Here is a 25,723-nt window from a genome sequence, read left to right on the forward strand (position 1 = left end):
GTCATGATCTCGCGGTTCGTGGGTTCGAGCCCCGCGTCAGGCTCTGGGCTGACAGCTCGGAGCCTGGAGCCTGTTTCTGATTCCGTGTCTCCCTCTCTCTGACCCTCCCCCGTTCATGCTCTGTCTCTGTCTCAAAAATAAATAAACGTTAAAAAAAAATTAATTAAAATAAAATAAAATAAAATAAAATAAAATAAAATAAAATGCCACTGCTCTTGCTTGGAGAGGTTCACTTCTCCAGAATTATACAGAAATTCCCTCCCTGTGACTCCCAAGTGAAGCCCCCTAAGCCCTGAGAACAAAAGTTAGAAAGTGACTTTCACCACTGGCCAATTATAGAAGGAGCCATCCCAGCACTGGGAAGACTGCTCTGGTTCACCCTGAAGGAAAGTGAGGGTGGGGCAGTCCCCATGGCTGGGGACCAGAGTCCTGTTGACCACTCACCCCCCTGACGGCAGTGGAGTCGCTGACCTTCACAGGCCTCCTAGGGAAGGCGGCCACAGCCCCCACTGCCCAGGGTGGCTTTGCTAGAGTCCCTGGAGACGTACCACACACTCGCCCCAGAGGGGCAGGGCCATGCGTCTGCACCCTGACTAGCTGTGGCAAAGGCGGGGCCTCCTGCTAGAACCAGCAAGAACTCGCCCCAGACACTCAAGCAAATCGCCCCACAGCTTTCCAGAGGGACTAAACAGGCAGCGAGCTGACATGCCCAGGATACGGGGGAAGGGCCTTCACACTCGTACCTCACTCGGCACCCCGATCAGCCTGCTGAGGATTAAGTGACAGGCAGAGGTGGAGGCCCTGACCCCCAGGGCCCTGAAGGTCACCCGCCCTTCCTTCAGCACAAAGCTTATTTCCTCGGGGCCCCTCGGAGCCACCCGTGGCCATCACCTCCACACGGGAGGCCCAGAGGGAGCAGACGTCCAGCTACCCATCCTTACCATATGTGTGCTAGAAGGTTCTGGGTGAGGCCCGAGTGCATGAAGATCTCCTTCACCTCCTGGCCACTCACGTAGCCATCCAGGTCCAGGTCGGTCTTCAGGAATATCTCGTCAAATCGCATCTTGTCTGCAACCGGCACCACCCAGCTCACTGTTGGCTGAAAGGGGTTTCAAAACCATTAGTCTAGAGCTTCTAGACTATAAACCATAAACACACGCTATTAAAGGGCTTTCACATGCTCCTGATGGATGCTCTCCGTGCATTAGGGCAGCACCACGAAACGAGAGGGCAGACAGGAGCCCCACTCTCTAAACAGGGAAACTGAGGCAGAGAGCAGTGCACACCAACTCGGTCAGTCTCGCCTGGTGGCCAACGTGCACCTCTCCCACCCCATCGCACAGCCCCCTTCTCCTTGTATTCAGAGGGAGGTAGAGACCCGGCAGGTCCAAAGGGACTTGAAGGGAAGCCAATGACCTCCTTCCAGGAGGGGACTTCAAGTGAGCCAGGCAAGACCCTGCTGACGGTCCACGCTAGAAGGATGGCCTCCTAAGAACCAACCAGCCCTTCCTGGCCCTCTCGTTTTCTGCCTGCAAACACTTCTCTGCAGCTGCCAGAAGTATTCTCAATGCCCACAGTTGAGGATTCTGTACTCCACCCTTTGTCCCTGACTCCATTCCCCGTGACATGGCAATCCCCCCGTGAGGTGTCCCACCTGGCACTGATGGGCAGTGAACACGTCTGCCCGTGTGAAAATGGCATCTGCTAGACAGGCAGGCGCTCAGGGCCCCCTGGCGCTGGCTGAGGAGCCCGGGCCCCCGACGAGCATGCCGTCCACCTGCAAAGCCCCACCGCCCCCAAGGGCCCTCACAGGCGGACAGAGCTGGGTATCTGAGAGCCCAGCGTAGCATCATGTCTGCAGTCATGGGGCTTGGCCACCCGCTGCACGCGTGACCCCTCACACCGCCTGCTCAGGTCTACGTGAGGAAGGCAAATGCCACTGAGGGTTCACCGGGGCCCGGGCACCTCCTAATCCAGAGGCACCAGGGCCCCTTCCACCGCTAATTCCAGACGCATCACCTCTGACCTTTGGTGTGCTCTCCGAACCAAGTTCCACAGTGCCTCTACCCGTTTTTCTAGAGATGTTCCTCCTTATCTGCTTTTTCTGAACAGGTCTCCCTCGTTATCCAAATCCAGTGGGATCCTGACTCAAGCACCGGGAATCCAGAAAGCAAGGGTGGGAAGCAAGGGACACCACATTACCCGTATCATTTCGGTTCCAGGATTTCGGATAGGGAGTAGAATGATTTAGTCTGCCACGGATTTATCGGAATCCATGGGCCAAATTCAAACAGCAAGGGCTCAGGCAGCAAGAGTTCAGAGACCTGCGTTTTCCGCGTCCCATTATATGAATTTTGTAAGCCACCCCAGGGGAGGCATAAAGACACACGTAAAGGATCTCTAGCGAAGAAGTTTGCCGCCTTCATATCCAGTGTCTGGAGCAAGCTAAACCTCAGACGCCAAGCAACCCAGAGAGGAAGTAACAGTGGGTCAGACAGGCTGAGCTGAGGGGGACAACGGTTTCTGTGCTCCGCAGGTCCCAAGAGGTTACCACTCTGGGATGACAAAGTCCTGATGTTCGGTGTGCAAACAAAATGGCTTGCTGCCTGATTTCTGAGATCCCAGAGCAGGTCGGTGGCCAGACTCCAACGCCCAGCCTTTTCCTCGGAGCTGGGTCTCCCAGAAGGGGCTGGTCTGGCAGCCACAGGCCCCAGTAAAGGGGAACAGACCCTGCTGGCTGGAAGTGCCTACACCCCGTAGCCGGCTGGGAGGACAAGACCTGGTGGCATTAGTCTGGAGGTGAGAGAAGCAGAGGAGGGGACAGCATGGTGACTGCGGGTCCCCAGAACTGCTCGATCTCATGTCTGTGATTCCACCAGCGCCCTCATCCTTAGGGAAGGGGACATACGTCTTCTTCCCTCCCCCATCCTGACAGAGGTCCCCGGTAAAATAGGTCTAGTGGTAATCAGCAGCACGCTCCCAGGATCCGGGGAGAGTCACCAGATCGCCATGGATCTGGGTTACAAGGCTAGTCAGTCTGCACCTGTCAGCAACTTTGGCCCCACCTGCTTCCTTGTCAGTAAAACCTATTACCACTAACCTAACCTACGGTAATTAATAAGAACTCTTGGCAAGAATTTTGCAGACACAAGGCGCTAGGTTGTCTTAGAAAACAATAGCTCACGCGGGTCCAAGTTACCAGCCTCGGCCCTCGCTTTAACTCCACCCCCATCCTTCTTCCTGTTTCTACAGGTTCCCACTTGAGAGCCTTGGCATATGCTAGTCCTCCGACGGCTTTTTGTCATTCAGGGATCAGCTCAGGGCACCTCATCAGTGACCGTCCAGTTGACCCCACCTACAGGAGCACCTCAGTGCTTCCAGGCTGGGCCCTGTTCTGCTTCTCATAGCTATCTGACCTTCCTTAGTTTACGGTTATGCTTATCGTCTATCTCCCCATGGAGGGCAGAGGCTAGTCCCACGGTCACTGCGCATGTCCACAAAGTGCTGGGCATGGCTGGTGGTTTGCCGAGCTGAAGATGCCCACACTGGACCATCTGGATGCTGGGCTTGTTGACCGACAGCCATGTGAGACTCACCAACCAGAGGGGAAGCCCCATCACCTGTGCCTCTCCACACGGCCGTGGCAGTGACGGGGAACGTATGAACCCCCCCAACCCCCAACCGACCAAACCACCTCGGCCCTCCCTGATGGGACCCTTACTCTTCGGTGCAGCGAGCTCCTGGAAAATGAGCCACTAACCGCACCTGCCCAACCACCACCAGGCAGAATGCTTAATTTTAGAATGATGTCACGTGCAAGAGGAACCACTGTCTGATCGTCTATTTCTATAGCGTTCAGTGCCGGACAATTTGGGGGTTTTTTATTGTAATTTAAGTGCCTGTCATTAAGCTTTTGATTGCTGAGGCACCCATTTCAAAACTATCCATCTCATATAAACACACTGCCAGCCACACAACTAGGAAGCGCCAGGCCAGCCCATGACGGTCCCCACTAAAAAGCTCTGGGTGACCTAGACAACTGGCCGCCTGAGTGACCCTGCTTTTCCCTTCCCCTGCTTTCATTCCCACTCTTATGTTTTAAATTCACCAAGGAAGAGTGAGCCTGAGAAACCCTAGGCCCCCACCCTCGACCCCGAAAGAGGCAGAGTCCCGTGCCCGAGCTAACTCTCTCTCTACCCATGACCTTGCTGTGGTGGCCCTGGGGGTGACACGTACTCTGCAGGACCTGTGAGCAATGAATCTTTTTTCAAATTTTCCGGATGGTTGTTGCGAAATGTAGGTGCACTCTGCAATCCTACCAAGAACCACAAAGACACCTCCTCCAGGCCAGAAGCGTCCGTGGGGGCTCGCCACAAGTCACGGGGGCCCGAGTGAGCGCCACAGGCGCTCCTGGCCGACAGCGCCACCGACTGACAGGCCGAGACCAACACAACACATTTCTACTTTTATCGTTCGTATCTGAACTTCCGTGGCGGCGCTGGCTGGCCCTCTTCATGTCACCTTCACTGCTCCGCCTTTGAAGCCGCAAGTGAGGCAGAGAGCAAGGCGTGACTCAGGATGTACTCACGGCCACGTTCTTCCATGTTTTAGATCATCTCAAAGGTGCCTCTTTATAAAAGAGCCCTCGATGGTGTGCTGCATTTGCCAGAACAAGACGCGTCTTTCTGACACACCAGATGCTGCCTGCTGGGACTCAGAGCCCCCACGCTGTCCTCCTGACGAGACAGATGCCTCCGCTGATGGCTGGTTGTTCAACAGGCTCACTGAGCATCCAAGCACCTGAGACTCTTCTGACACTGAGATTCTAACCAAGGACTAACTGTTCTCATGAAGCTAAGGTGGGGGTGGGGGTGGGACGGGGAGGAGACCGAGGATACACAATTAACTACACACCAAGCCAGGTGTGGGAAATCTACAACGCAGGGTGGACAGAGCCCGGGGCACGCTGGCTGTGGTCACGCCAGGGCCCCCCGATAAGGTGCCCGTGAGCAGAAGCCTCACGAAGCAAAGGGCTGGGGTGTGATCTGGGAACGCACCGCCCAGCAGAGGAGCTACCTGAGGCAAGGGGGACAGAGACACGAGGAGAGAGCCCAGAGGTGGGAGCCAGCTGAGGCTGTCTGAGGAAGGGCGGTATTTGTGTGCAAATGAATGAGAAACTTAATTCTGCATCCCCATTGCAACGGACTGAATGTTTGGGCCCCAACCCCTCCCCAGAACTCATGTGTTAAAACCCTACCCCCAATGAGAGGGTATTATGAGGTAGAGCCTTTGAACGATGATTAGATCATGACGGTGGAGCCCCATGAATGAGATCACGGCCCTTATAAAAAGGACCCTAGAGAGCTCCCTCGCCCTTTCCACCATGTGAAGACACAGCAAGAAAATTCCATCTGTGAACCCGGAGCTGGACTTTCATCAGACACCGAATCTGCCGGTGCCTGGATCTTGGGACTTCCCAGCCTCCAGATTTTCTGTGAGAAGTAGGTATCTGTCATGGTCACCTATCCTATGGGACTCCATTACACTCAAACAGCCTAACATACCAATCATAAACATTGTTTTAAAAAACGTAATCCAAGGGCGCCTGGGTGGCTCAGTAGTTTGAGTGTCTGGCTCTTGATTTCAGCTCAGGTCATGATCTCAGGGTTGTGGGATCTCGGCGCTGAGCATGGAGCCTGCTTAAGATTCTCTTTCTCTCCCTCTGCCCCTCTCCCTGCCTCGTGCACACTCTCTCCAAAATTAAAAAAAAAAAAATTAAAAAATAAAAAAGGTATGACAGTTAAAAACATAATCACAAATGTTACCTTTTGGGGGTCGCAAGTTACTTGCTCCCAAGGTGCATCTTGCTGGGACTCTATACGTGCAAATGGCTGCCCTGAGAAGCAGACACTGTACCTGTGTTTGCTTGAGACTGTGCTTGGGGGACAAGCTTCCCGTGCTGTTCAGGCTGCTGACGCTGCCGTGGGAAGGGGTGGAGCGGAGGCTGTCTTTCGGCGGGGGGCTGGCGGGCAGGACAGGCACAGCTCCTGGGAACACGGTCTTCTTTCTCTTGGAAGGTGGGATGAGGGAGGGGGGCAGGACAGAGGGCACAGGCTCCTTCTCGAGGGCTCGGTACACCAAGTGCATCGCCTGTGAATGCAAAAGAGAATTACGTTCAGGTGGCCAGGCGCAGGCCTGCTCTTTCCAGGGCTGCAGTGATGTGACATGGGCTGCTCTTTTTGAGGTCACTTCCAAGCTGAACAGAGTGAAAAATAAACCTTTTCTGATGAGGTATCTTCCAACGCATAATTTTTCCAAGAGGTGTGTAATCACGCAAGACCCACATGAGCACAAGAGGAGTTCAATCATGCCAGACTCCACACATGTCCCTTCACCACACAGGAGGGCCACCAGCTCCAGGGCTGAGGACTCCCACAGTACTGGAATTTGGAAGTCTAAAGACGCACTGCGATGTGTATACGCCTGTTTCAGGCGGGCAGAGAAAAGAAACTTTCTCTAAAACAAAGATTTAATCCCGTTTTAAAGTGTAATAAAACCAAACCAAAATCACAGCCCTTCTCCCTTAAAAAGATCCCTTGTTATTTGCTATACAGACCAGATCACTAACATAGGTAAAATTTATCGTCACTCAAAAACACTACAAAGGGGCACCTGGGTGGCAGTCAGTTAAGCGTCCAATTCTTGGTATGGGGCTCAGGTCATGATCTCAGAGTCGTGGGACAGAAACCCTGTTTAAGACTCTCTCTCTCTCTCTCTCCCCCCCCCCCAAATACCCCCCTCTGATTCTTCTCCACGCACACATTATCTAAAATAAAATTTTTAAAATTTCAAAAGAAATTTTTAAAAAGTGCTACAAAATGTTAAACCCAGCTAGTGATGAAAAAAACCCCAAATGACACAATTATAAGACCCATTTATAGAATAACATAACTCCTGGCTGAAATGATGGGAAATAACAAAAACAAAACAAAAATGGAAACCCAGGGCTCCTGAGGCCGTGAGGGGAGGGGCACGCGTGCGGGCTCACTCTGGGCCAATTATCCCATTCCTGGGCATCACCCCAAGAGCAGTTAAATGATACAAATACCTCAAGTCAGTGTGGCCAGAAGAAATATAAAAAATAAGTAATAAGGGACTGGGGGAAGGGGAAGCTAGTGTTCGCTGGGGACAGTTTCAGGTGTGCAGGATGAAGGGTCCCCAAGATGGGTGCTGGTGACGGCTGCATAGCTGTGTAAAATTATTAATGGCACTGAATCACACACGTAAAAATGGTTACGATGGTAAACTTCACGTTATATACGTTTTACAATAAAAAAATAAGAATAATGCACGGCCAGTAAAAAGAACAGGATGATGGACACACACGGAAAATGCTCAAAGTGAAAAAGGCAAAGCAGAGATGACGGGGGAGGTGGGGAAAGACCCAACCAGTGCTGGTGAGGGTTAGGGGTCAGAGGGCGCTGCTGGAGAAACTTCTAACCGACCTGGGAAACGGCTGCAATTGAATCTAAGTTTAAAATCCTCAAAGGCTTTACACACATATTACAGTAAGGAAATAATAAACCTCAATTCGTGTGTATGTGGTAAATCACATTTTAAGGAGGTTTATGATTTCTAGAATGGAAGATGAATCTTAGGGATACTAGGGAATTCCCAGGTAAGTCACAGTCGGGTTTTGTTTTTGGTTTTTTTGGCTTGGTCGAACTTAACTGCTATTTATTAAAACACTATCCGTAACTACAAGAGACTACTTTCTTCTACTTTGAGATTTAAGGGAACAAGGTGAGTGAATAAATTCCCTGAATGGGAGAGAAAGGTCAAAGGTCAAAGGTGTGAGGTGGAGGGAAGGGAGGAAGAAGAGGAGGGACAGAAAGACACAGGCCCGGAGTGAGGAGGGCTGGCATGTGAGGATGTCAGTCCGGTTGCTGGGGCAGCTGAAGAGCAGGGTGGGAAGGTGCAGGGGCGTGGAGGGAGAGCAGCTGCCTGGGAAGGCAGTCGACAGGGCACAAGAGCCCTAGTCAACACAGAGACAAGCCACTGCCACTAACAGGAGAAGGGGTGGAGTGCCGGGGCTCTCGCATAGGCATAAGCAGACCCGAATGCAGATGGCGGTGTCTTGGGGCACCTGCTGGGCGCACCTACACGTATACCTACTTCCCAGCTCTGTCTGCTGAGAGGGCCTGAAAGCAGTTGGCACCCCGGGGGCCCTGAGCACCCCAGAGCCTACATGGTAGTTTCTAACACCATTCTCCACTACATGGAACCGGGGCTCCCTGGAGAACTCGGGCTGAGGCAGGAAACATACAGGAGGAGCGAGGAGCGTCCCACCGTGCCAAGAGGAAGCAAGTGCTCAGAGAATGATGGGATGTGACCAAAGGAGCCAGCTGGGAGGAACTCCAAATGGGCAAAAGAAATCATGCCACTAAAAGACTACAAACATGGCGGGGGCGCCCGGGGGGCTCAGTCAGTTAAGTGTCTGACTCTGGCTCAGGTCATGATCTCAACAGTTCGGGGGTTCGAGCCCCACGTCGGGTTCTGTGCTGACAGCTCAGAGCCTGGAGCCTGCGTCAGATTCTGTGTCTCCCTCTCTCTCTCTGCCCCTCCCCTGCCTGTTTCTCTCTGCCTCTCAACAATAAATAAATGTTTAAAAAAAAAAAAGATTACAAACATGGAACAAAGGGCGCAGCCATGAGTCCACTCGGACACAAATTCCTCACAGTAGAAGGCTCACTGGGAAATGTGCAGGAAGTGCCAGAATTACAAACTCATCCGGCAACCACCACAATCCTCACTGAATCCTGTGAGACTCCTGGGAGGCCTTGAGAACTAGCGGGTGAGAGTGGAGGAGACTGGGGCATCCAGTCTCCAGGTGTCTCCCACGAGAGACTGAGCACAGAGGAGGAGAGTAACCCTGCAGGGAGAAACCCCGGCCTCCGCTCTGACTGCAATCCAGGTTCGTACCATGTCAACAACAAGGGAGAAGACATCCCAGGTCCTGTCAGTGGCACGTACCCCAAGGAAAAGAAGCCATCCCCATGGTGGGGTCCTGCCCCACGTATATGCACGACCTGGACCATCACGAGGAAACAGCAGACATCCCTGAGCTGAGGGACACTCTACAGACTGCTGGCCTGCGCTCTTCAAAATGCCCATATGCCCACGAGACACAGAGACAGACGGAGATGCCTCCAGATCAGAGGGCATGAAAGAGACAGAGCTACAGAACATAACACAGGAGGCTAGAATTTCTTTGCTGCAAAGGACGTTTTAGGAACAACTGGCAATGTCCGAACATCCTTAGATAATAGGTTAATGATGTAACAATACAGAAGACAGGACACGTAATAAATACCATAGTAACTTAGACAATGCCAATGTTAATTTCCTGGGTTTGAATTGGACACTGGTGACATAAGAGAATTCACTGGTTTTAGGAAATCCACCCTGAAGTACTCTGGGATGAAAAGGTATGGTGCGTGCAGCTTCCTCCAAAATGGTTCAAACGGAATTTTTATGTGTGTACACATATGCACATACGGCAAAAGTTAGGAGGAGGATAAAGCAAAGTGGTAAAATAATAACACTGGGGAATCTGACTGGAGGGTATTGAAAAGAATTCTCTGTATCACTGCCACTTTTCTTTAAATCCAAAGCACATCAAAATAACTACTTTCTAAAAATCACAGAAGAAGTGGTGCCTGGGTGGCTCAATCGGTTAAGCGTCTGACTCTTGATCTCGGCTCAGTCATGATCTCACGGTTCGCGGGTTTGAGCCCCACAACGGGCTCTGCGCCGGCAGCATGGAGTCTGCTTGGGATCCTCTCTCTCCTTCTCTCTCTGCCTCTCCCCAACCGTCAAAAATAAACAAACTTTAAACAAACAAACAAACAAATAAATCAGAGGGGGAAAAAAAAAGAATCCAGAAACCCCACATGAGCTGTGTTTCCTTCCTCAGCAGAGTAGGAAAAGAGAGTCACAGCAGGGGCCTACCACAGCAAACTCATCTCTGTCCAGGTGCCCATCCTTGTCGATGTCACTGAGGTCCCAGACCTGCAAGGGAAAGAGAGCAAGGCTTACTAGGGAGGTGGGGGGCACCGGGGCTCCCTGGGGAAGGAAGCATGTCTGCCAGAACTCAGATTCCGTGTGCTCGGTCGGTGCACACCGGGGTTAAGGCGAGGCACTCAAGACGCGTTGGAGAACCCCTCGGCAGGTTCTCTGCAAAACCATCAGCTGATGAAGTACCATCAATTCCAAGATCCCTCCATTGTATTGTGCTCACTTTCTCTAACAAGTGATTGTAATTCCAACCATGTCCACCTTGCTTTTCTCTTTATCGTCTCACAAGGAATTCTTAGATAGGAAACACGGCTTGGTTTCGGCACAGGTGCTGCTCCGAACACAAGCTCCCCCTCCCCCATTCACGGTGTGCTTGGCCATGGGCACGCGTTCGAGGTCTGTGGGGTCTCGTCTCCTCTCCCATTGGTGGATGGTGAGGCAGGTGACACAGAGCACGCTTGCACCCTCAAGATGAGGCAGGCACAGGTTCCTATACTGGGTCAAAGGCCATGTGCCAGACTGTCTAAACCACAATCAAAGCACTAGCTTCCAGAACCAGCAGGCCTGCCTGACTCGGCAACACTGGGCGGGGCGCCAGTACCCAGAGCGAAGAGGACACCTGGGGTCCAAACGTGGTCCTTCACGTGCTGGTACCTCTTCAATCAGGAGCGACATCAGCCCAGGGACAGTTCTCATGTGCAGGCCCTCCTGCCCAGCCCTGCTGCTGTCCTTGACTTGGGCCTCTCCAATCGTCCACAGAGGCCACAGCCTCCAGTTGGCCTCTTTGCCTCTAATCCTTTCCCCAGGGTTACCACAGGAACTGTTCTAGAATGCACTCTGAGCCTGCCCCTTTGCCTGGCACATGGACCCCATCCCCCCTCCCGTGCCCTACACAGGTCCCTGTACCACAGCCCAGCTTCCAGGGACTCCACCTTGACCTCTAGGGACCCCAAACTGTTCACAGTCCCTTCAAGCATGTGGACGCCCTTTCGGAGGCATTCTGCATCAGGCCGAGTGCTGTATGCCTCTGGTTTCAATTCAGGAAGAGTAACTTTTCCAAGCAGATGGCACTTGCTCAGGGAACCAGGACCAGAATGAGAACTCCTGGCTCCATAGCCTCTCTCTGTCCGGGGGCCCCTCCACCTCAGCACCACGGACATTTGAGACCGTGTCACTCTCTGTGGTGGGGCTGACCTGGGCACGGCACGGTGTTGAGCAGCATCCTCGGCCTCCACCCACCCGAGGCCAGCAACACCGGACCCAGGTGGGACAACCAGAACTGTCTCCAAACATTGCTCAACATTCCCTGGGGGAGGAATTGCCTGCTAAGAACACCAGCCCTCCCGAGCATGCCTCTGCTCATGCTGCCACGCACCCCTTCTCGTCCCATCGCTGGCAACCCATCTCTTTACTCTAGAGAACACAACCCACAAGTGCCTACTCTAGGAAGCCTTCCCTGCCTGCCCCGTACCCCTCTGCCCTGGCAGATCAGGCATCTCCCCTCTGCCACTGTCCTCAGTGGGCAGAATCACAATTACCAGGGAAGCACTGGGTAGTAGAGGCTTTGCCAGGGAAGAGTGAGGGACCTGGGGACCACCGAGGACCTCAATCCCATCTCCATGAGACCCTGAGGGGCTTACTGGCCACTCTGAAGGCCCCCATTTCCTCATCTGGAAAATGAAAGTGACGCCAACCGTAACAGGGTGGTTGCAAGTGCTAAAGGACTTCATTCGTGCAAAGTGTTCCAATGGGGCTTGGCACGTATTAAGCCCTCGGTAAAGAAATATTAGGATCTCAACCACTAATTATTTTGGATCTTAACTACGATTTGTTTATTCGACCTTCTGGACTGTATCTAATTTCATCCCCATCTTCCCAGTGCTCAGCACGAGGGCTGGCCCAGGGCAGATTCCAAAACTTCCCGAATGCCTGCATGGATGGTTGGTGCATGGGTGCACAGGTAAATGAATGTATGCATAGGCGCATGGATGCACGAGTATACTGACGCATTCATCATGGACAGCTGGGAGCGCAGATAAATGGGTGCGTGAATATGGATGCACACACGGATGGATGGGTGCACAGTTACTGATGTGTGTGTGCACGGATACGGATGCACTCGTGCACAGGTGGGCGGGTGAATGGATGTGGATGCATGAGTACATGGATGAACGGGTGCACATAAGGCTGGCGTGTGAAGAAAAGGAGGGAAGGAGAGAGGAGCAGATGAGAAGTGACCCCTGTGTCACAAGAGCTGGAGCCAGGGCAGAAGACTGCAGAACGCGCCCTTCCTAGCCGAGCTCCCTTTCTAACGAAGCACGTTCCACCTCTGTCAAGTCTGTCTTGTTCGTGACTTGGCTCTACAACATGATTATACCCATCATCGGGTACTTTGCGAGGACTGCCAAGTAAAGGCACACAAAGTGCAGGAACGGGTCACCCCATCCCGCTGCAATTAAAACTCAGGCCTTGGAAAAACTATAGGTGATCAGCCAGGGTCCCCATCACAGAGCTCCACCGACACCATGCCACGGCCAAGAGCGAACAAAAGGATTTGAGAGATTCCCCTTTCTTAATTTTTTTTTTTTTTTTATAAACTTTAGTGTATTTACTTAGAGAAAAAATGGGAAGGAGCAGAGAGAGGGAGAGAGAGGATTCCAAGCAGGCTCCACACTGTCAGTGCAGAACCTGATGCGGGGCTCAAACTCACAAACCCTGAGACCGTGACCTGAGCCGAAATCCAGAGTCGGATGCTCAACCAACTGAGCCACCCAGGCGCCCCTTAGTGGCCTTCTTTCAAAGCAAACTGTTAAGGTGGGCTCTACCTGGGTCCTACTAAGCGGGCCAGTGTCCAAAAAAGTCATAATCAAACAGAAACGTTATTAGGTGAATCCAAGTGGACAGGAATTTGCACCTTTCCCAGAGGTTCTACCAAACGTCATGAGCTAGACCCACAGGCGTGGCCTAAGGTAGCAGGGACCATGCTCAGTCCCCTGCTGGGCCTGTGACTGCCACATCATCACAATCCAGTCCAGACAGATGACATCCCTCCCATCTCAATCCAGAGCAGGGGACTCAGTACAGCCTTGTGGAACTGGGCTTTGTGCAGAGCAAACACACAGTGCCATGATGCAAACCTCACTGGAGGGAAAGCAATCCGGAACAGAAAGCTGTACCTAAAAAATCTGTATTTAGGGGTGCCTCAGTGGCTCAGTCGGTTGAGAGTCCGACTTCAGCTCAGGTCATGATCTCACAGTTTGTAAGTTCGAGCCCTGTGTCGGGCTCTGTGCTGACAGCTCGGAGCCTGGAGCCTGCTTCAGATTCTGTGTTTCCCTCTCTCTGCCCCTCCCCCATTTGTACTCTGTCTCTCTCTGTCTCTCAAAAATAAGTAAAAACAAAAAAATTTTTTTTTAATTGTATTTAATAGAAACAAAGCTGAGGGTTTGTTTTTTTTTTTTTTTTTTCAGCGAATGTATAAATTTTCTCTAAGCTTGCAGCAGAATTTAAAGTAACTTCACCTGGGCACCTGGATGGCTTAGTCAGTTAGGCATCTGACTTTGGCTCAGGTCATGATCTCACAGTTCATGAGTTCGAATCCTGCATCAGGTGAGCTCATGGCCCCGCTTCAGGCAAATAAGAACCCCACTTTGGGTGAGCCCCACTTCTCTCTCTGTCTGTCCCTCACTCACTTGCATCCTCTCTCTCAAAAAAAATAAAAAAATAATCTGCATCTTAAGTTCTTAAGCAGAAAAAAAGTAATTCTAAATAGACAAGAATTATAGATGGACACTCCCACACTTCTCCCCAGAAGCAGAGAGACAGGGAGATCCCGGGTCTGGGTTCAAATCTCACCCCTGCCCATCTCTGGGCCCTGGGCAGCGAGATCACTTCTGAGGCTGCCTCCCCACGTGTGCAATGGGCCCACACCAGCATCTTCTCCCAGGCTGCAGAGCATCTGTGAGCCACATCCATGAGGCCCTAAGCCAGCGTGACTGTAACAAATTCTCCATCCACATCGGCTCTTGCAAAGCCCCCTGACGGTGCACGGCCATGCGTAGAGCCTCCGATGTGTTCGTGGGGAGCAAGCGCGGGGCCTACGGAGTTCAGCAGCACTGCAGGGTGTGAGAGAACCACTTACCCGGCCCAGGACATCAAGAGGCAGCTTTGAGTTCATGAGGACCGGCTTGACTTTGTCTCCAGAGAGCAAACCGTTGATGGGTAAGAGGCTTTCAAAAATTCCATCAAATTTGGCCTTTTCTTCCACCTAGTTGGAAAGAAAGTGTGCCTGTGTGAGAATCCAAGATGAGCTCTGACCCGCAGCTGGATGAACACAGGCAAGGACCCACCACTGGCCTCGCCGAAAAGCACAGGACAGCCTCACGGCAGTTCAGAGTGAACTTCTGCCCTGAAGGAAACAGCTCCCCGGCAACAGCAACGACAACGCCAGTGGCCAAGGTCAATAGGGGACAGGGCCTGGCCTGGGGCCTCACTCTCCACCACAGGGGCTGCCTGGAAGACAAGGACCACCCCTCCCTCCCTCCTAGGAGCACACGGGGACGAGACAGATGAAGGCCTGAATGGCTGGTCCTTCTTTAGGACAAATGATGAAAACTGGGCATCAACCTACAGAACTAAAAGAGCTCAAGAACAAATATAAAAATAAACCAAAGACTTAAGGGGGCTCCTGGGTGGCTCAGTTGGTTGAGTGTCCCAACTTCGGCTCAAGTTGTCATCTCGTGGTTCGTGGGTTCAAGCCCCGTGTCGGGCTCTGTGCTGACAGCTCAGAGCCTGGAGCCTGCTTTGGATTCTGTGTCTCTTCTCTCTCTGCCCCTCCTCCACTTGTGCTTGCTGTCTCTCTCTCTCTCTCAAAAATAAATAAACATTAAAAAAAAAAAAAAAAAAAGACTTAAGCAACCAATGACCAAAATCAACTTTAAGCAGAGGAAATCCTCTCACAGCAAAGAAAACAATTCTAAAAGCTGCTCCTGAACAGAGAGGTGTGAGGAGGACTCACGGCACAGAGTGGAAGCTACTGAGTCCACTGTCAAACATGAACTGTGGGTCACACATCCAAGGGCCATCGGTGAGGCGGGTCCAGGCAGGGTCCTGAAACCTGCCCTCCTCCAGAAATAAAGCCCACAGCCACTGGCCCCGGGGGATTGCATAACCCTCAGCACCCACTCCGTGAACAAGCCGGAGCTGCTGGGTGCACTAAGAAAACACCCTCAAGGGGCGCCTGGGTGGCTCTGTCAGTTAAGCACCTGACTTCAGCTCAGGTCATGATCTTGTGGTTCATGGGTTCAAGCCCCGCATCAGGTTCTGCAATGTCAGCATTGAGCCCGCTTTGGATCCTCTGTCTCCCTCTCTCTCTGCCCCTCCCCTGCTTGCTCACCTTGGCTCTCAAAAGAAAAGACCCCCCAACAAGAAGAACGGACAACTAAAATGTGGTGCACCCACACAACGAACTATTATTCAGCCTCAAAAACAAAAGGAGATTTTGACACAGGCTACAATGCGGATGAACCTTGAGGGCATCATGACGATGGACAGAAGCCAGCATACAAAGGGCAGGGGCTGTATCATCCCACTTATGCGAGGTCCCTAGAGGAGTCACACTCCCAGAGACAGGAAGCAGATGGCGGGCTCCAGGGGCCGGGGCAGGGAGAGGGGGTCAGTGTTCATGGGGACAGAGTTTTAGTTTGGAGCAATGAGAAAGTTCTAGAGATGGACGGGGCGGAATGGATGGACAACAACGTGAATGAACCGAACACTAGGGAACTATACTCTTAAAAATGGTCAAGATGGTAACCTTTATGTCACGTATATTTTGCCACAATTAAAAAGAAAACAAGAAAACAGAAAGGAGGGCACAAGCCGATTCTACAGGCACAAGGCCCTGGAGGCACTGACGTGAGCGCCCCGCCCCGTGTCGGCCCGAGGGTCTGGAGAGCTGCTTTGAGCAGCCCAGTGCTCTCCCAACAGAAAAGAACACGTGTCACCTCAGGCTGGTCTGTCAGTGTTTCTCTGACTGAAACTTGAAAACAGTCTGCCCCCATCACAGCACCACTCCTTCCCAGCCTGCCGCGCGAGGCCTCGCAGCCTCCTCGGGCACCGGCCCGGCTCCTGAGTCTCCTGAGGCCCCACACAGCCCTGCCAGAAAGGGATCGGAACAGTTCCAGGAACAGGATCTCTCGGGCATTGTTTTTCCATAACGAAGCAGCTCGTTTTCAAAGTAGGTGCCTTGCAACTGGACTACGAAGAAGGAAATCCTTTGGTACTGTGACCGCTGCCAGCAAAGAGCTCCCCTGCTCACAGGGGTGACTTCGCAATCCCTTGGTACTTGAGGCCTCCTCCTGCCCTGTCCCTGCACCAATCTCCCCCTGCCCAAATTCTTCCAAGGAGGGGACAGAAAAACTGTATAAAAAACAGGACAGAGGTACTTGAGGCGGGGACGGGGCGGGGGGGGGGGGTGTCTTGATTTTATAGCAACACTGTTATTAATGCCAGTATTTAAGCCAAATAAAAGCGAGGAAACGTGACAGTCCCCTCACCACGAGTGGGGAGTGAGGAGGTCTCGGTACGTGGAGGACCGTCTCCGTGCCCCACATGCATTTCCTTTAGGACTAATTCTGTGCCTATTAGAAGGCACCTCTCATGTCTTTCTCTGCTGCTTCTAGAAAGACGTGGGACGTGGAGACGGTCCCCGTACACTGAGAGAAGATTTTCAAAGAGCAATGAGAGCATGAGAGAGGAAAGAATAACACGTGAACTTGCTAGAAAGAAGAGCGACAGCTACAAAGACGTCTTGGAGGTCTTCGTGCTTGCCAAGTTCTCACAATTGCCCTTTCTGTCCTGACTAACCAACCCAGGGAGCAAAAGCCACAGAATATGGCCTAGAAACACAAAATGTGACTGTGAAATCTTAAGAACCCGTTGCCGGAAACTCAGCTAACTGCTTTAGCAGGGCCAATGCCCAAAAAGGTCACGGGCATCTCAAGAGATTTGCATCTGCAAAAGTGTTTTGGCCAAATTCTGTGGCAAATAATCATCCCATGCAATGTTTTGAACATCGTAAATGGCTCAAACGACCGCACATGAAGGACGGCCGAGGGGCGCTGACCGGGGCTCACTTACCCTCACAGCCCAATGGGCCTCTGCGGACGGCGGCGTGACCATCAAGGGGCTGCTGGTGTCGTGCTGTAAAGGGAGAGAAACGATCACTGGTGGCTGGCCCAGAATTAAACTACGGAGGATGTGTTAAGGGAAAGGATACACATCTCAAAGTGCTTTCAAAAGGAGGAAAGACCTCAAAAAGTTAAACGCAGAATTACTGTATGTCCCAGCAACTCCACTCTGAGGTGCAGACCTGAGAGCTGAAAAGAGGTGTGCAAATGCTGGAACATGAATATTTATGTCCACCAACAGGTGAATAAATTAACAAAATGGGCTAGACCACACAATGCAACCTGGTTCAGCCATGAAAAGGAACAAAGTGTAACACCCGCTACAACACAGAGGAAGCCTGAAAGAAGTGAGATCACTGGACAGAACAGGTAAATCCACAGAGACAGAAAGATTAATGGCCGCCAGGGGCTGGGGGAGAGGGAACCGGTGAGTGATTACTTCGTGGGAAAGGGCTTCCTTTCAGGGTGATGGAAACGTTCTGGAACTAGAGAGAGGTGCTGGCTGTACAACACTGTGAATGTACTAAATGTCACCAAGTTGTTCGCTTTAAAACGGTAAATTTTACGTTATATGAATTTCACCTTGATTAGAAAGAGAGAGAGAAAACATGGACGGACAGATGATATTAGAAGAGCATGAACTTGAACTTACGAATTTAGGTGGTGGCATGTTCAAAGTCAGATTGCTCAAGGTAACTTCGTGGCCGCTCTGTGCACAGGCCACTAGTCTCAGTGCAACATAGAAACCCTGCAAATCCAAGAAAGGGGAAGGTGTAAACACCACCGGCTGGCAATGACAGGGGGTGAGCTGTCTGCAGCCGTGGGCTTCAAGAAAGAAGGATTTCACGTCGCTCCAACACTGAAGACTGAACGTGTAAAACTCAAGAGTGTTGAGCTGAACTGGTCTCACCCTGGGAGCACTGTTGAAATGAATATAGCAGGGGCACCTGGGTGGCTCAGTAGGTTGAGCGTCAGACTTCAGCTCAGGTCACGATTTTGTGGTTCATGGGTTCGGGCCCCATGTCAGGCTCTGTGCCAACAGCTCAGAGCCTGGAGCCTGCTTCAGATTCTGTGCCTCCCTCTCTCTCTGCCCCTCCCCACTTTTTGTGCTCTGTCTCTGTCTCTCAGAAATAAATAAACGTTAAAAAAAAATTAAAAATAAATGAATGAGGGGCGCCTGGGTGGCTCAGTCAGTTGAGCGTCCGACTTCGGCTCAGGTCATGATCTCGTGGTTGACGAGTTCGAGCCCTGCGTCGGGCTCTGTGCTGACAGCTCAGGGCCTGGAGCTGGTTCAGATTCCGTGTCTCCCTCTCTGTCTGCCCCTCCCCCACTCATGCTCTGTCTCTCTCTCTCTCTGTCAAAAATAAATAAATGTTAAAAAAAATTTTTTTTTAAAATGAATGAATGAATGTGCCAAAGTGGACTTAGTCCATTACATTCTGAATGCTGCAAAATTTCCATTAAATATAGTTTTTATACCTTTATTGTTTTTCAAGTAAGCTCTATGACCGACGTGGGGCCTGAACTCACAACCCCAAGATCAAGAGTCGCATGCCCTCCATATACTGAGCCAGCCAGATGCCCCTCAAATACATGTATTTTAAGCAACAATGAGCTCCCAACATTTAGGAAAATGCTAGATTAGATAAGTAGCAGACCTGGGTTTAAGATTACAAATAAACGATGACTCAAATACATGTTGATTTTTTAAAAATGGTTTGAAATAGACACAGTTGTTCGGGAATTAACACTCGAGATGCACTGTGATCCCACTGGCCTCGCTGAACATAGCATCTCCCACTCATCCCCCTGTGGCCTGAAATGGACTCACCTCCCACGCAGGGTCAAAGGATCTGAACTAGGCCGTCAGGGGCCTTAACTCCTCCTCACCCTCCTAACCCCAGAACCAGCCATGTTACTGGCTTAGGGGACTCAATGCAGCATAATTGCCTAATTTTAATTGATCGGATAGCCTAAGAACATGAACTGTCTTAAAAGCTCTAAACACCATATGGTCTTTCAAACTTCTCCAAAGAGATAAACACTAGCTCAGCCTTTCTCGGACTGATGTCCACAGAATACCCGAGGAGAGCATACGGAAAAGGGGACGTAAAAAAAGTTTATGGAAACTGCATTAGACAAAGCTAACGGGTTTCTTGTCCACAAGGATCCTCAGAATCTTTTAACGTGCAGATGTACAGTATGAATCTCAAGAAAGGGAGGAAAAGCTGATGGTGCCTTCCCAATGGATCGGCTCATGGACAGCAGGACACCAGGAAAGACATCCCTTGGGATACAGTTTCGGGAAAGACTGGACTAAATTAAAATAGGATCATTTAAAATCGTTTGTTAAGTACTGTAAATTTCCATTTGTAGAACATTCTCAGAATGACAAAATTATGACGGAGAAGGAATGAGTGGTGGCCACGGATCAGGGTGTGATTACTGTGGGGCAACACGAGAGAGATTCTTCTGGGGGGCAGGCAGTTCCGTATCCTGACTATGGTGGTGATTACGTGAGTCTACGCAGGTGATAAAGTTACACAGAACTATGCGCATCAGAAAAAAGCCCAAAAAGTGGTCAGCCCTGAGTAAGGCCTCTAGTTCAGTTCTGAGTGTCATGCCTTGGTGACGTAAGCAGCTCTCCCAGCAGGGAGCTGAGGAAGGATACACGGGAACTTCCTGAACTATTTTTGCAACTTCCCTGAGTCTTAAGATATTTCAAAATATCTTAAATATATCAAAATATCTTTGAAAACATTTGCATCACTTGTGAGCACACAAAATCTTAAAAGATATGCTAACCATGAAAAGACAGCTTCAAGTGTTCAAAAGACCTTTATTTCAAAATGAAACCTTCCCATTTTAACGGTCTGAAAGCCACACTCATTACGTCTAGTAACGCTTGTCAGCAGTGATAACAAGGAAGGAAGTGCAGGGGTGACCCAGCCTGTGGGGGCCCTGGCCCGAGCCCCTCCACTCGCTCTATGTATACGTGTAAATACCTGTTTGTCCAAGAACCCTTTACCTTCTGGGTCGGCCAAGTCCCATATCTGTGGAAACACAAAGATGTTCGTGAATGCAACTGCCGATCGCTGCCTGTTTACTCACAGGGCAGGAGCGCCCAGCGCCTCAACACGTGGACCTTACGGGTAGGCCAGAGTGGTTACTCCTGGGCTGTGGGTGGGGAGGCAAATTTGGAACGGGTGAATCACCGGCGCCCCCCCCCCCCCCCCCCCCCCAGGCACACAGCTGGCCGGTGGCAGGGCCTGGAGAACACTCAGGTCCACTCGGCTCCAAAGCCAGAATCAATCCACCAGCTGTCAGGGTCCGCAAAGCACTCAGGCCTCCCGTCCGCTGCACGAGTGACAAGTGGGCTAACCCACCAGTTACAGCCTGAGAGGCCCGCCGTGGCCAGCCCACTCCCCAGGAGGCACATCCCCTTGGAAGAGGGGTCTGGCCTTCGCCTGCCGGGGGGAATCCCGAGGGCGGCCTCAGGAGAGAGGTCACTACCGGTCTTCACGTACCTTCCCGAGGATAATGTCTGAGAGCCCGGACTTCTTTAGAAAAAGTGCAGCTTCACTCGCCCCAACGCGCCCTGTGTATGCCGGGTCTACCTGGAATGGGGGAGCGACTGGTGAGACGAGGCTGCAGTAACCAGAACAGCAGACAAGGCAGCACACGGCCCACTGGCTACTGGCCGATAACGTGGAGGACAGAGAGGGACTCGAGGCCATGCCGGGCTTCCATTCAGCCCTGTGCCTACTGAGACACGCCCTCGCTAATTCGATCCCCAAAGACACCCGTGAAACTTACCTGCTTGTAATAAGATTCGTATAAGGGATTTCCAGTGGGAATCTGTGAACGAAACCACAGACACTGGTCAGAAGTGGGCACGTCCCGCCTTCAAAAAAAAGTGCCATCCCCTCAAACAAAGTGTCACTGCTAAAATGTAAATAGTGAAAATCAAAACGTACGCACTTTAAACGTCCTCTCCACACAGACCGCAGCTTGTTTTTAGACACAGATCTCATACTTACCCAGTTTGGGAAGCGGAAACGCTACCGCTCTTTCACAAGTTCTAATTCCTAACAAACAACTTGGCACTCAGGAAGCAGCAGCAGCTGAACTGACTTCCACTCACCAAAGGAGGGGATTTCGACGTATCCAGGGGCTCAGAGGATCCTCTGAGACTGTTCTCTGGTTCCGGAATCAGAACAGGAGTTTCTGCATATCATCACGTGTCACCAGACACGCAAGCTTCAGACTGGTTTCCCCGCCCCAGACCTGGTCTCCACCCATCCCGTCCTCCACCAGCCAAGAGATGCACACTGACTGGCCCCCACTGGGAGACAGCTGGCCAGTGGCCACTCCTACTGTGGCAGGCAGGAAGTACGAAGTCCTCAGCTCAGCACAGAAGACAGTCCACATTCCAGCCATCAGATCCCAAGACGTCACTATTTAGAGAAGGTAACCACCCAGTCGACAGTCATGTGGCTCCCCGATGTGGCTCACTGAGGCCACGTCTGGATCTGGCCTGGTGGACGGCCAAACCCTCACACTTTTCACCGCGCGTCTGTGGCCTCTCTTCCCGACCCCGGCGAGCCATCCCCCAGGGGAGGTGTCAGCCAGGGAAGAAATTAGGCAGCCACTAGAATGTCAGCTCCAGGGGCACCCGCATGGCTCTGTCAGTTAAGCGTCCGACTTCAGCTCAGGTCATGATCTCTGCGGTCCACGGGTCCAAATTCGGCATCAAGCTCTGTGCTGACAGCTTAGAGCCTGGAGCCTGTTCCGGATTCTGTGTGTGTGTGTGTGTGTGTGTGTGTGTGTGTGTGTGTGTGTGTCTCCCCCTCTCTGTGCACCTCCCCCGCTCGCATTCTCTCTCTTTCTCTCAAAAAGTAAACATTAAAAACAATTACAAATAATGCCGAGATTACAGTCAGCTCCTCTAGAGGATCCCAACACCTCTGAGTGTATGAAGAGGTGAAAGTACAGAGAACACCACCAAGACAGGATGGAAATAGAAGGAAAAGAGCATGAAGGTCTGAAGGGGGAGAGAGGAAAGTCAAAACAGAAAGAAAGGGAGAAATCCTGAAAAAGCAGGGAAAACCAAACGCAGACCAATGTAAAAAGGAAGGCTGGGGAAGAAGGAGCCATGGCTTGAGAAAGAAAAGGAGACACCACCAGCGAGAAGGATCAAGAGGTAAGCACATGGGGGGCTCCTGGGGGGCTCAGTCGGTTAAGTGTTCGACTTCGGCTCAGGTCACGATCTCACGGTTCATGGGTTCGAGCCCCGCGTCGGGCTCTGTGCTGACAGCTCAGAGCCTGGAGCCTGCTTCGGATTCTGTGTCTTCCTCTCTCTGCCCCTCCCCTGCTCATGCTCTGTCTCTCTATCAAAAATAAATAAAAACATTAAAAAAAAAAAAAAAAAGAGGTAAGCACATGGCCTCAGCCGCTCCCCGGCTGGCTGCTTCCTCCTGCCTGGTGCACTTGCCCCACACTGTCACTGGGGGAGTCTGTCACCCTCAGCTCCCAGGGGCCTTAGACGGCAGTGCCCGCCATCACACCCCGTGTGACCTCCTGGGTGTAAACCTCTGGCGTCCTTCCAAAGCACATCACATCTCCTCAGAGGAGGTAAGGCCGGCAGAGGAAGCAAAGTCAGGCAGGCTGTTTGTCAAGGGGACAGTGGCCGGGTCCTGACAACACATCTCGTGCCGGTGGTTCACGGGAAGGGAATGCGCAGGCCCCAGGGACCTCCACCTTGATGGCAAAGATCCCCTTCCCACCAACAACCAGAGAGTCTGAAATGCGTTGCCAGTGGGATTTTTTTTTTTTTTTTTTAAGATCTCACGGCAGGCAAGAAAGAAGTTTCCAAGCTGCTATAATTCCAGGACAAAAGTTACGGTATTGGGGGCATACAGAGTCAACAACTGCCTCCAACTTCCCAAATGCTTCTGTGCTACTGGATCCACAATCAAGAAAAACAAGACCCTGAAAAGCCTCTGCAGCACCAGACCCAAAGCTCCAACCGTCTGTGCTAGGGGCTCATCCCCCAGGCATTCTACGGCCAGGTTTTAATCCCACATGATCCACAGGTGACGGAAAAACCACTGGAGAAGCCTCGACTATTCCTCTCTCTGGAAGTCGATTTAGTGAAGCTGGGACAAAGACCGCAATTAGAGGTTTTGATCTGATTACTCACACTTCAGCTACTGCAAAAGCCGATGGGGAGAAAGAAGGGAAACCAGCAGATCTCATTGGTACTTGCTCTCACCACACTGCCTCAACCCGGGGACGGGTGGAGTCAGGTCTGCAAGCTGCCCGATGCGCCACTGAAGACACCTGCTGCTAGCCAACACCATGAACCTCCCGAAGACAGGCAGTCTCTGTGGCCAGCTCCTGGGCAAGACCTCCGTCACAACCCGCTCGCAGCGTCACAACCAGCAGGCGCAGGCAGCGGCTCCCAGAGGGAGAGTTGCGGCTGCTGGGGCAGGGCGCGCTGAGAGTGGACACCTGCACTGTTTGCTTTTGTTTGACCCCAGACAAAGCCTGGGGCACACACAGAAAGGGGGGACGGGGCTTTCAGTGTAAGAGGCTGCGGAGAGCTGGGCGAGGTCTTAGAAAATGGAAGTAGGACAGAGCCGGCCTGGGACGGCAATCTCCTTCACCAACTCACTCTGCTAAGGGGCCAGCTTCAACTTACAGTGACTGAATCATTGATGAGGTTCAGTCAGAAGTTTGATTTTGACCTTTCAGTTGCTTGTGGTATCTTAAAATACACAGAGATAACATGAAAAGTTCCTGTGGCCTCTTTGCTCTCTCCTCCAGCCTAGATGCACTTTACAAGCGGGGATGGCAGGGAGGGGAGCGTAGCAAGGAGTTCACACCCTTCTGTGGGGTGGGCTTTAAAACACCACAGTTCATGTGAGCACATGCAGTTTTGAGGCTGGGGAAACGGAGCTCGAGATGAAGGAAGGACACAGCAGAACCACTTTGGAGGGGAAATCTTCTGAAGATCGGGGTTCCAGCCACTCCTAAACCTCCCAGGATTGAATTCACCCAGTTCGGATCCCCACTTTTGTCCACAGGCAGGACCCTTCCTAAATCCTTATGCCTGGAACCAGGAGAATTCCCACTCTTCCAGGAAAGGATGTGCTCTCATGCAAAAAAAAGCAAACAATCGCCAGCCTTGCTCATTTCAAAATGGCATTCTTTAAAGGAAACTAGTTTTTGTTTTAGGACTTTTAAGTTTTCTTTTTTTTTATTTTTGAGAGAGAGAGAGAGCACACAAGCAGAGGAAGGATGGAAAGAGAGAGAGAGGGAGGGAGGGGGGGGGGGGAGAGAGAGAGTGAGAGTGAGAGGGAGAGAGAGAGAGAGAGAGAGAGAGAGAGAGAGAATCCCAAGCAGGCTCTGCACTGTCAGCATAGAGCCTGACGCGGGGCTTGAACTCACAAACCGTGAGACCATGACCTGAGCCGAAATCAAGAGTCAGATGCTTAGCCAACTGACCACTCAGGTGCCTCTGTTTTGGAACTTTTAAAAAAAGGTTTAATTTCTTGCACTAACAAATAGGGGATCACATTTATGAAGCACTCACTGTTTTCCATCCAGTACCTCATTTAATCCTCCAACCACACTACAGCACAGGTACCCAATGTACAGGTGCTAAGACTGAGGTTACCTTGCCCAGGGTCACAGAGCCAATGAGTGACAGAGCTGGAGGAACACCCAGGTCACGTGGCCCTAACCTACTCTGCACGCTGCAAAAATAGCCCAGGCAGCTGGGCACTCGGGCACAGCACAGCCTCCCAAGCATGGTAGCCTGGGAAAATGCAGACTCATGATTATATGACTGTGCATTTTATTCCACTGAAGAGGTCAGACTGCAAGACTCAACTCGAGTACATAAACTGACTTGAAAACCAGCACAGCCTGTCATTGATTTCCCCAAGAAAGCCAAGACCCCATAATGGCTGTATCTATCTATCTGTCTTTCTTTCTCTTTCTTTCTTCCTTTCTTTCTTTCTTTCTCTCTTCTTTCTTTCCTTCCTTCTTTCTTTCTTTTTTTACTGTCATATATCTTCTTTTTTTAAGTTCCAGTGTAGTCAGCACACGTGTTTTGTTAGTTTCAGGTGTACAATATAGTGATTCAACAGTTCTATATACTACTCAGTGCTCATCAAGATAACTGTACTCTTTAAATTTTTTTTAATGTTTATTTCTTTTTGAGCGAGACAGAACATGAGCAGAGGAGGGGCAGAGAGAGAAGGAGACACAGAATCGGAAGCAGGCTCTAGGCTCTGAGCTGTCAGCACAGAGCCCAACGCAGGGCTTGAACTCATGAGCTGCAGGATCATGACCTGAGCTGAAGTGGGATGCTTAACTGACTGAGCCACCCAAGCGCCCCAAGATAACTGTGTTCTTTACTCCCCACCGCCTGTTTCCTCCATCCCCCAACCTCC

General features: G+C 51.5%; 1 protein-coding gene across 8 annotated transcripts in view; it reads right to left on the reverse strand.

Moving 5' to 3' along the window:
* Positions 1 to 25,723, reverse strand: part of EPS15L1 (epidermal growth factor receptor pathway substrate 15 like 1) — a 96,807-nt gene that overhangs the window by 50,825 nt on the left and 20,259 nt on the right. For all 8 annotated transcript variants that reach the window (XM_042928792.1, XM_042928788.1, XM_042928787.1 and 5 more), the window contains exons 2-10: positions 21,078 to 21,119; positions 20,789 to 20,878; positions 20,267 to 20,314; positions 17,914 to 18,009; positions 17,212 to 17,274; positions 14,216 to 14,341; positions 10,012 to 10,071; positions 5,917 to 6,150; positions 942 to 1,099 (exon numbers count right to left, since the gene is read on the reverse strand). In XM_042928792.1, coding sequence (XP_042784726.1) covers positions 942 to 1,099; positions 5,917 to 6,150; positions 10,012 to 10,071; positions 14,216 to 14,341; positions 17,212 to 17,274; positions 17,914 to 18,009; positions 20,267 to 20,314; positions 20,789 to 20,878; positions 21,078 to 21,119 — 917 coding nt within the window. The remainder of the gene's footprint in view (positions 1 to 941; positions 1,100 to 5,916; positions 6,151 to 10,011; positions 10,072 to 14,215; positions 14,342 to 17,211; positions 17,275 to 17,913; positions 18,010 to 20,266; positions 20,315 to 20,788; positions 20,879 to 21,077; positions 21,120 to 25,723) is intronic.

This window comes from Panthera leo, chromosome A2, assembly GCF_018350215.1.
Source record: "Panthera leo isolate Ple1 chromosome A2, P.leo_Ple1_pat1.1, whole genome shotgun sequence".
Classification (NCBI taxonomy): domain Eukaryota; kingdom Metazoa; phylum Chordata; class Mammalia; order Carnivora; family Felidae; genus Panthera; species Panthera leo.